Source organism: Olea europaea, chromosome 4 (assembly GCF_002742605.1).
Source record: "Olea europaea var. sylvestris chromosome 4, O_europaea_v1, whole genome shotgun sequence".
NCBI classification, from domain to species: Eukaryota; Viridiplantae; Streptophyta; class Magnoliopsida; order Lamiales; family Oleaceae; genus Olea; species Olea europaea.
Window position 1 is genome coordinate 2,715,178 of NC_036240.1, and position 10,337 is coordinate 2,725,514.

General features: G+C 33.1%; 2 protein-coding genes across 5 annotated transcripts; both read left to right on the forward strand.

Moving 5' to 3' along the window:
- The first annotated feature begins 5,160 nt into the window (after positions 1–5,160).
- Positions 5,161–8,547, forward strand: LOC111393279 (transcription factor bHLH130-like). 4 transcript variants are annotated; one of them, XM_023018735.1, is made up of 8 exons: positions 5,161–5,268; positions 5,346–5,483; positions 5,967–6,522; positions 7,032–7,381; positions 7,460–7,627; positions 7,809–7,874; positions 7,966–8,034; positions 8,144–8,547. In XM_023018735.1, the coding sequence occupies exons 3-8, from the start codon at positions 5,994–5,996 to the stop codon at positions 8,195–8,197; spliced, it is 1,236 nt and encodes a 411-aa protein (XP_022874503.1). In that variant the 5' UTR covers positions 5,161–5,268; positions 5,346–5,483; positions 5,967–5,993; the 3' UTR covers positions 8,198–8,547. The 4 variants fall into 4 exon arrangements, with proteins under 4 accessions (XP_022874503.1, XP_022874504.1, XP_022874502.1 ...); XM_023018736.1 differs by having other exon boundaries at positions 5,970–6,522; XM_023018734.1 differs by having other exon boundaries at positions 5,341–6,522.
- A 1,132-nt stretch (positions 8,548–9,679) lies between these two features.
- On the forward strand, positions 9,680–10,337 carry LOC111392315 (transcription factor bHLH130-like). Its single transcript, XM_023017631.1, has 3 exons — positions 9,680–9,874; positions 10,056–10,121; positions 10,213–10,337. The coding sequence occupies exons 1-3, from the start codon at positions 9,680–9,682 to the stop codon at positions 10,285–10,287; spliced, it is 336 nt and encodes a 111-aa protein (XP_022873399.1). The 3' UTR covers positions 10,288–10,337.

Genomic DNA, 10,337 nt, shown 5'->3' on the forward strand with positions numbered 1-10,337 from the left:
GACAATCAACAAATTTTGTCCTACTGAATTTTCTTGAAAACATTGATGTATAAGACATCAATATTGAAGACATTGTCATACAAGATAAAAATCTCCTGATACAAGAATTGATATCAGAGAGAGTAACTGCATTCTTTTTCTTTAATTAAGTTTTGTCCCATTAAGTTTTTTTGACAAAGTTTTAACGAGACAACATTTTATTATTCCAAATTATTTATACCCTTTTTTCATTTGTTGACCATTTTTGTCCATCGAGTTTTTTGCTAAACAATATTTCAATGAGATAATTATTGTATATATAGTTATTCAATGAGGAGCGTTGTAAATATAGTAGTATTTATGATTGACTTTTATACCTCTGCAGTCTTAGTCAATATGATTGTTGTATTCCTTACAACTCTAATTTTTCTTTATAAATATGAAGTTTTAGTTCTTAATAAAACACACAAGTTTATTTATTTTATTTTCTCTGGTTTATAACAAAAATATACTATATATTAGTTATTTCATAATGAACAAACAAATTCTAACTATAGGTGAAGGAAATTTTCAACTAAATGGATTACGTAATAGTAAATCGAGGCTTATGTTTACACAATGTCCGTAAAATAGTTTCGTTCACTCAGTGTAGTGCTCGAAGTTAATTGAGCTCTCGTTTCCCACGATGAAATGAAGAAACCCTAGCAGTAAACTTCTACATCGTACGAACTTAATTTAATCTGATCATTATCACTAAGATTCAGATAAAAACAGGACAATTCCTGACAAACAGAGAACGAAAATATTTCAGAGAAATGAGAGTTTTTCCGGTGCTCTGGAACCGAGGAAAATGGACCTCTTTAATAGGCTCCAATCCATAGATTACTTAAGTGACCAGTTTTTACAGAGGTTAGCCCGCTATTTAATTTCCCATTAACACAGGCTATTAAGCATAGTAGTCTAAAGTTGTTGAATTGGAAGGACATCTGGAAATAAATAAAATAATAACAAAATTTGGACCTAAATTTTAAGAGTAATGCAATTCGTAGTCGCTCATTGCGGTAGTCGCCTTACGTGGCATACACATGGCATGTGATTATTTGATACATTAATATGGTAGTTTTTTTATTCATTAATGCATCAAATAATCACATGCCATGTGTATGTCACGTAGGGCGCCGCCGCAGTGAGCAACTGCAAATAACATTATTCAAATTTTAAAGGTCTGAGTTACTAATTCGATCTGTGATTTGCATACTTTGTCTGAGCATGCAATGGAGAACTTTTATGTTACATGTGATTATACTTCAAAATACATAGTCATATTTAAACAAATTATCGTCTATGTGGGACAAGTTTTTATCGCTTTGCCTCGAACACTTAAATAATTTTCAATTGATATACTTTGAGTTTCAATTTCTAGTTCATCCGAACATCATTTTGGACAAGTAAATATATATTTTTGATGTCTCGGGAAAGAGAACGCGAAATGCTCTACTTTCTAAACTCATTACATCCCGTATTAGATCGGATAATAATTTACTCAATCTAATTTTGTAAGAATTAAACAGAATCAAACTTTGTTGATTTAGTTCGATACAATAAAGAATAAATCCAACATATGCCCTCCCCTATCTCCTTGTCCATTATTAAAGTAGATATGCGTGATACTCAGGTCATAAATTTTAAAAAGTGAAATTTACATTATTGGCCTAAATTATTATATCTAATCCATTATCAAATTTCTTACCAAAAATGATCCCTCAACACTTCTGGTTGTCTTCAATTATTATGAATGAAATTCACGAGAATAGATTTCTTAGTGGAAGAGTAGGTGGCTATATAATATAATATTATTTTCACAATTATTTCAAATAAAATACATTATAATGTATTATTTTCAAAAATTTGTTTCGAGTTAACTACACTTTGATTTCAATAAAATGATATTTCTTCTTATTCTAATCGCCGAATCAAATGATTGTCACTAAAGTCTCTTTTTGCTGACTTTTGTTTATTTTATTATGTATATTTTGTCAATGACAATAGATGTAATAAAATTATTGAATAAATGATATTATAACCGACTTCGACTTTTTCAAAATAAAAAAATAAAATAAAATCATGATCGATTAGGATTTTCATAACCAACAACATTCTTAGAGCCTGTTTGGGAGTAATTTTGAGAATTGATTTTTTGATCGTTAGGAGAAAAGTGGAGTCTACCTGTGAGAGAAAAAGTCAAATATGACGGTTGGAATAGTGAAATAACGGTCAAAAAATCAATTTTTTTGGTAAAAAAATCGGGCCCAAACAGGCCCTTAGCATGTTCGGCCACACTCAGAGTTACATTCAAGAAAAATATATTTTAAAATATAAGTAACATAAAAAAAAAAAAAAAAATTAACTTACTTTAAAAGCTACATATAACTCGATTCCTTTATTCTAGATGGTAGCATGAAATCTGTGGTTGTAGATTGCTATGTTGCCTCTATGACCCGACGCAATCAATATAACTTTTGTTGGCCCTTTTTGTGGTTTTGATTTTCTTTCAAGATCTTGACTTTTAAATTAAAGTCACGAACGATATTATTTCAGTTGAATTTTATATTTGTGCTTTCTATACAATTTAGCATGTGTTTGAACGATATTAAAATAAGATATTTAGTATATATTTTGATAAACGTTAATGAAATGTACGGTTAAAAAATTGTGAGTCCTATAAAATATGTTATTAAAATTAAATGTTGATTTTGACTTATATTTTAATTAAATTTTTTAGCGGTATACCAAACAGAGGCTTAATGTTAATTGTGATGACAGCCATAATGAGGAAATTATAACTCACTTTGAATTGTAAGTTTTCTATTGAATTTTCACATTCGTCTTAAAGTGTCAACCATATTAAGAATTGTAAAAATAGTGACTTATTTAAAAATAATTATGTTAGAATTTGACTGCTCGTTTGAGCTCGTGAAAGTTTGTTGAAGCAATATCCTGTGGAGGTAGAAAGTCCATAGGTCATAAATTTATTTTTGTCGAAAAAGAAATAATGTCTGCATATAGGGAATGAGTATCATCTAACTCTAGATGAATCAAATTTTTCGTTTGAATTCTATGAGCTCTAATATCACATAAATTTTGCAATAAATGAAGAACATGGACCCAATTATGCAATCCCTCGACCCTTGTTCTTAAAAATGTCAATTGTATTAAGAATTTCATATACTCTTATATATGTTCATGACTATAATTAACTTATTCTCGTAAGATAATAACTTATTTGAAAATATTTATGTTAAAATTTGACTGCTAATTTGAGTTTTTAGATGAGTTAAATTGTTTGTTTGAATTTTTTGAGTTCTGATAAAACGTTGATTTTAAATTCAGCAATAAGTAAAGAATGCGGACCCAACTATGTGACCCCCTATATCGCATGTAGGTAAGATATTTAGTTAATGGCAAAATCGGTGGTAACCATCATTTGAGATTAAGGGGGGTGTCTAAGCAACATTTTTTTGGTAATAATGCATTTATGAATAGTGTATTGATGAGAAATGTGTGGTTAAAAAATAAGAAAATTTTTTTGATCTGTATGTAATATTATTTTATTGAAAAATGTGTGGTTGAAATAATGTCAAATCACTGTTTAAGAATGTATTTTTTTTGAAATAACGTGGCTCAAACAAGCCCTAACTTTGCTTATCTATGGAAGGTTGGGAATAAGAATGTATGATCATTACTATATATAACATATTCTCGGAATATAGTAACTTGTTTGAGAATGGTTATGTGTAGAATATCACGATTCGTTTGAGTTTTTAGACAAGCTGAATTGTTCATTTGAAATTTTTGAACTCTAATACCGCGTTGAGTTTTGAGTTCTACGATAAGGGAAGAACATGTACCACCTATGTAACCCTTCGTATATGGTGTGCAGGTCAAATGTTTAGTTTAAAGCAAAAATTGATGGTAACCATCTTTCGAGATTAACTTTGCTTATTTATGAAAGGCTAAGGACACAAATGTATGTTCACTACTATATTTAACATACTAAATTCTTTGAGAATGTTTTATGTTAGAATTTGACAGCTCCTATGAGTTTTTAGACAATCTGAATTGTTTGTTTATATTTTTTGATTTCTGATATTACTTTGAGTTTTATGTTCTAAAATAAGAGAAAAACATGGACCAACCATACAACCCCTTATATCACGTGCAGGTCACATGTTTAGTAAATGGCAACAGTTGATGGTAATTGTCATTCGGGATTAACTTTTTTTATCTATAAAAACTGGAGATAAGAATGCGACAAAAAAAAAAAAAAATTGGTTGGGATCAAATTTGCAAATTTACCCTACATACATACGTAATGACAAATCAAAGAACATAAAATAAAGTTATTTATGTAATCTCCGATAAAAAAGGAAGCTTTTTTTGGCTTAATCAGTTCTTATTGATTGATCATGAAATCAACTGGGGCCCATTTGTATACAAATAATCTATAGTTTGATTGACTTAATTGCTTTATTTATTTTTTTAAAAATGGTCCTTTCAAACTTTAACACGTTCGCACATGTGGTCACCCCAAGGCCCAATTATAATAGTTTAGAGGAAACACATTTTGCACACGAAATGGATTTGGGAGAACGGCTACATTTTGGGGGTTTCTTCAGTTGCAGAATGAGTGAGTTTGGGACTTCCAATTCGACTGCGACTTTACTCAAATCGGGGGTCTAGGGCTTTGGGAGGGAGAAGAGGGTTTTTGGTTCAGTTTCAATTTTTATGGGGCTGTCTCCACCTAAGGTAAAAGAGAGGAAGAAATAATGAAATGGGGTGTGTTTGTATGGGTTGATGTGGAGCTGATTGGGAAAATACTTGACACTAGGATTGATTTAACTGGCCAGCTAGACTTTCCGTCTGCCATGTAGGTACGTCACTTATCAGATTTCAGTCGGTGAGTAATGGGCAGTAACGGAGTGAAGTTCAGTGGCCAGTGGGACAAGTTTTGAAGTTCAATGGCCAGTCCGTGACATGGTACTAAGTTCAGTGGCTAATGAAACAATTAACTCACTTTTACCTTTCCTTAAGTTTAACTAAATTTACTAATTACTGCTAAAAGTAAAATTTTTAAGGTCAACCGATCTTTCATTGAAAAGGTGGCACCGTCAGATTTATTGCATCTTTCAACCCGGTAAGATAGACATAGAACACACATAAATCTGCATTTTTCTCAACGAATTTCTGCCCAGAAAAGTCCAAATCTCTGCTCCGCCTGAGTTCCCATCGGTAGCACTATTTTCTTCTCTCTATATGTATAATTATATAGGCATATACTAATATTTCTCCTCTCTCTAAAAGTGCAGAATAGTGCCAAGCTGTCACCACCTCCATTTCCACTGTGGCTTCTGCTTTAAGCTCAATTCTGGGAAACCCTTTGGGAGAGGATAACAAAGCAGTCCTTTTTAACGAAAGGAAAAAGCTTCCTCACAGAAAAGATACACGTATGCATTTATAAAGAGTTTGTGGCCTTTTGCTATTTGTTATGTTCTCCTTTTGTCTTTGAAATCTCATTAATATTCTCCTTCTCACTGGTGGGTTCCCATTCTTATTATATCTTATCCTATCTTGTCCTGTTCAACCATTAAGTTTTGATGATGTAGTTAATTCAATATTATGTAGCAGATTCTGGGAATATATATGGTGTGATTATATGGTAGATCTTTGGGTCTCTGCTTTGTCTGTAATTTTCAGTAGATTTTTGTATGCAAGGTGGTCGTGTTAATGCCAAAATATGCTTCAAGAAGCAGTAAAATTTTCGATTAACTAATAATTCATTAATTCGTAGAGGTCCTTTATCAATTTCTTACTCCGTCAGAGTAAATATACTACTTTTCTTGTCTTCTCGTTCTTCTTTCTGTTCTGGGCCAATTCTTCTGAGTTAAGTGCCTGTTTACTGTAATTTGATGAACCATCATCAACATCAGCAGCAACAGATACGGCAAAATACGCAGATGCAGCAGCAGGTTGGTTCTGGATTGAAGCGTTATCGATCTGCGCCAAGTTCTTATTTAACAAGTCTTTCAGATATTTCTTCTACTAGTGGTGGATTTGAAGGAGATGATTTTGATCAGATTTTTAATGCTCGAGTTTCGAGTCCTGAAACACAGCAAATTTTTGAGAGATTCATGAATAGTGTTGATACCATTGGGCACAACTACTCATCTAATATGAGTCTGCAATCACAATCCCAATCACAATTTGTGCAACCAATCAAGAATGAAACTGATGTTCATCAACCACAGCAACAATTGCAGAAGCAGAAGAGTAATGATTATTCTTCAGCTTCCCAGATGACGTATCAGACCCATAGTTCAGGGAATGCAAGTTCTTCTATGGACAATTCTTTTAGCAGATTGCATGGTTCAATTAACTCAGATCGTGTTGCGCATATGAGAATGGATGGTGGTGTCTGCAGTTCAAATCTCATTCGACAAAGCAGTATGCCTGCTGGATTATTCGTTAATATAAATATTGATAATGGTAATTTTTCTAGAAATTTCTTGAATATATTATTGCTTTAGTTTCTATCAATCATGTTATAAGATATTCGGGATGAATCTCCTTTAGTAATTTGCTTCATGTGCTAGTAGTTGCATTTTTCTTAACTGAAAGTATTAATCATTGATCTCATTGCTATTAGAGTATACAAATTGGAGATCTATACCCGTGGTGGAAAGCCTATTATGGTAGATTGAATGCTTGTTTATTGATTTTTTTTATATTTGCAAAAGTTGGGAGCTTCTTTGTCTTCCCATTTAGTGTTTATTAACCTATTAAAATAGACTAAACCATTATATGCTTAAAAAATAAGAATCAGAAATGAGAAAGGGTTCGAAATAAACTCTCATTTTCTTTCTCTTGGATAATGATCATCATTGTTGCTTAAATTGGGCATAGATTCCTAGTTGAAATTTGTTTTTGTTATGCACTAATTTCCTTGGCAACAAAAATTTGAGCAACGTCACTGAAAATGTTTTAGTAATTCACAGAATTTGGAGCGATGAGAAGCCTGGGAAATTTTGAAGCTGGTAATAGTGGTCGTGCAGAAGCGTTATCTTCCTCTGCTAGTAGGTTTAAGAATCAAATGGTTTACCCCTCAATGCAACGTTCCTCTTTGGGGATGATGATTCCCATTTCCGAAATTGGGAGTAAAAGCATTGGAGAAACTCGTCCAGGTGACGGACATTTTCAGGAAGATCGTGCTAATGATGACAACTATGCCACAGGTTTCCCAGAAGTTTCTTGGAATGATTCATCAATGCTGTCCGATTATTTTATGAAAGGGCTAGGAGATGATGAAACTAAGACAGTTTCAAATATAAATGTCTCAGATGATCAGGTATTTTTCGATGATAAAACATTGTTTATTTTTTCCAACTGCTTGGTTCTGATGAGAAAGAACAACGATGCCGAGCAGAATTCTGAAGATGGAAATCGTCCCACTACTCTATTGTCCCACCATCTAAGTTTGCCTAGTAGTACTGCCGAGATGTCTGCAATGGAAAAAATGTGGCAGGAGTCGGTACCTTGTAAAATAAGAGCAAAACGAGGTTGTGCTACTCACCCACGTAGCATCGCGGAAAGGGTAATGCCTAAAGTCTAATTCTCTATTGTCATTATAAGTGAGAAACATTCTTATATTCTGTCATTATTATGACCATTTGGCAAACAGAAGTGGACTTACTGGTTTTTAATGTCAACAAAAATATGGAATCCACACTTTTGATCAATAAATTGTACTTGAAAATTTTATGTAATTGTTATAGGTGAGAAGAACACGAATTAGTGAACGGATGAGGAAGCTACAAGAACTTGTTCCCAATATGGAAAGGGTAAAGTCGTTGATTACAGAATTATTTGTGAATCTATATAATGTCCAATTCTTTTTTCTTCTTTTTTTTGAGGTTGTACTTAATTTTGCAGCAAACGAATACATCAGATATGTTAGATTTGGCTGTTGATTATATTAAGGATCTTCAGACACAAGTAAAGGTATAAATCTTAAAAGCTTGAATTGCAGTGGACACAATCCCTTGGCATCAATAACTTCCACTTCTGGATCCTTGTTAGTGACGCTTTGCTTTTCTCTTTGACTTTTTAGACCCTTTCAGATAAGCATGCAAAGTGCTCTTGCTCAGCTAAACTAAAGTCATAGACAAAAGGCCCCAGCTGTAGGACTTCATCCCGAAAGAACAAAAGGAGTCTAAAACAGAGAGGTACTTGATTTTCTCCAGCACCTTTCGGAAAAGAAGTTATTAGGTTAGCATTTTGATGGGGGTGAAGAATAGAGAGGCCTAAACTGATGTATTATAGAACCAATAATGGATTGTTCAAGGAGTATGGTTCAAAACTGAATAATGTTGAAAAAGAAAGAAGCCATTGTACTTTCATACCAAACTTATGTATTTGTGTATAATATTTATGTGGCTTCTTATGCTTCGGTTGAGGAACTCGACCAACTCTTTCATAACAAATGAGTCTAATGATGAAAAGCGTTTAGTTTGATGCTCTCCTTTTAACTTTCTTTGTACTTTAGGAATGTTATCCAGAAATTCTTCAATATCCTTATGATTGCAGACAAAAATTGAAAAGAAAAAAGTGATATATTATGTTTGAATTTAGTGGGCTGCATTCATTAGCTATATTTAAAGCTAAAAATGATTTCTTCTGCAATTTCCTTTTGTCTTTTTGCTGATATTATGTTGATGTTAGCCTCTAGGAAACAACTTTAGATCATTAAACCCTTTGTGATGTGCTTCAACTGCCATTAGCTACCCAGAATCAATTCTTTTGCGGTCCAAATAAAGGTGAAAGATTTTTCTTCTTCATGTTCCCAAGTTTGAATGTTTTGTTGTAAAAGCGGGCTGTATAATACTGAACAATTGAATGATAGTCAGAGGTAGGATTCTGTCATTCTACTTGTGTGGAGTGGTCCAGTATTAAGTGGCCTTTTGAAAGATATGTCCCTTGAGTTAGAAAAGTATATTCTGAATGTTGTGACCATTATAAGTTGGGCCCATCTATCAGTTTGTCTAGTTCTATAATGCTTTCCACTTGTATCCCATTTACCTTACCTTTTTCTTAAGTTTCATTCATAGTATGCAGCAATCATGCTCGATAATAATAATTATATGTGTATTGGGAAAGAAGAACCTGTGAAATCGATTATGCATCATCCGATTTTGGTGATGAACCTACCGGTTCTAAGCTTCTTTTAATGAGTTTTACAATATCAATTTTTTCCACGTAATTGGATTAGTATAACGATTTCACTAGTCGAACCTATTTTGGTGTAGTTCTTACAACATTGGTGGTGACTAACTATATTTCGTAGTTCCATACACAGCTCTTGCACGATGCATGAGTTGAGTTATTAGACTATACCAACTTCGTGATTCATATTCGTCGGGTCATTTGTTATCGTATATATTTGAGTTGTGTCTTTACTTGACCCTGACATTTATGATATAATTTTATTTTGCCCTTTTCTTCTATTTTTCAAGGAAAAACGAAAATGTATCTATCATAGTTGCGTGGCAGTTCGGGACTCCGACTGGTGACAGGGTTTAGGCATAATAGTAAAAACGTTTTCTCAATGCTAGTGGGCTCTCAACCACCCACATAAAAGCACCTTTCCATGAGAAAGAACAACGATGCCGAGCAGAATTCTGAAGATGGAAATCGTCCCACTACTCTATTGTCCCACCATCTAAGTTTGCCTAGTAGTACTGCCGAGATGTCTGCAATGGAAAAAATGTGGCAGGAGTCGGTACCTTGTAAAATAAGAGCAAAACGAGGTTGTGCTACTCACCCACGTAGCATCGCGGAAAGGGTAATGCCTAAAGTCTAATTCTCTATTGTCATTATAAGTGAGAAACATTCTTATATTCTGTCATTATTATGACCATTTGGCAAACAGAAGTGGACTTACTGGTTTTTAATGTCAACAAAAATATGGAATCCACACTTTAGATCAATAAATTGTACTTGAAAATTTTATGTAATTGTTATAGGTGAGAAGAACACGAATTAGTGAACGGATGAGGAAGCTACAAGAACTTGTTCCCAATATGGAAAGGGTAAAGTCGTTGATTACAAAATTATTTGTGAATCTATATAATGTCCAATTCTTTTTTCTTCTTTTTTTTGAGGTTGTACTTAATTTTGCAGCAAACGAATACATCAGATATGTTAGATTTGGCTGTTGATTATATTAAGGATCTTCAGACACAAGTAAAGGTATAAATCTTAAAAGCTTGAATTGCAGTGGACACAATCCCTTGGCATCAATAACT

Coding starts and splice junctions, on each gene's coding strand:
- LOC111393279 (XM_023018734.1), top strand. CDS start 5,946: ATGAACCATCATCAACATCAGCAGCAACAGATACGGCAAAATACGCAG. Junction 6,523..7,031: donor TAATATAAATATTGATAATG/GTAATTTTTCTA, acceptor AGTAATTCACAG/AATTTGGAGCGATGAGAAGC. Junction 7,382..7,459: donor TAAATGTCTCAGATGATCAG/GTATTTTTCGAT, acceptor GATGCCGAGCAG/AATTCTGAAGATGGAAATCG.
- LOC111392315 (XM_023017631.1), top strand. CDS start 9,680: ATGAGAAAGAACAACGATGCCGAGCAGAATTCTGAAGATGGAAATCGT. Junction 9,875..10,055: donor CACGTAGCATCGCGGAAAGG/GTAATGCCTAAA, acceptor TAATTGTTATAG/GTGAGAAGAACACGAATTAG. Junction 10,122..10,212: donor TTGTTCCCAATATGGAAAGG/GTAAAGTCGTTG, acceptor TTAATTTTGCAG/CAAACGAATACATCAGATAT.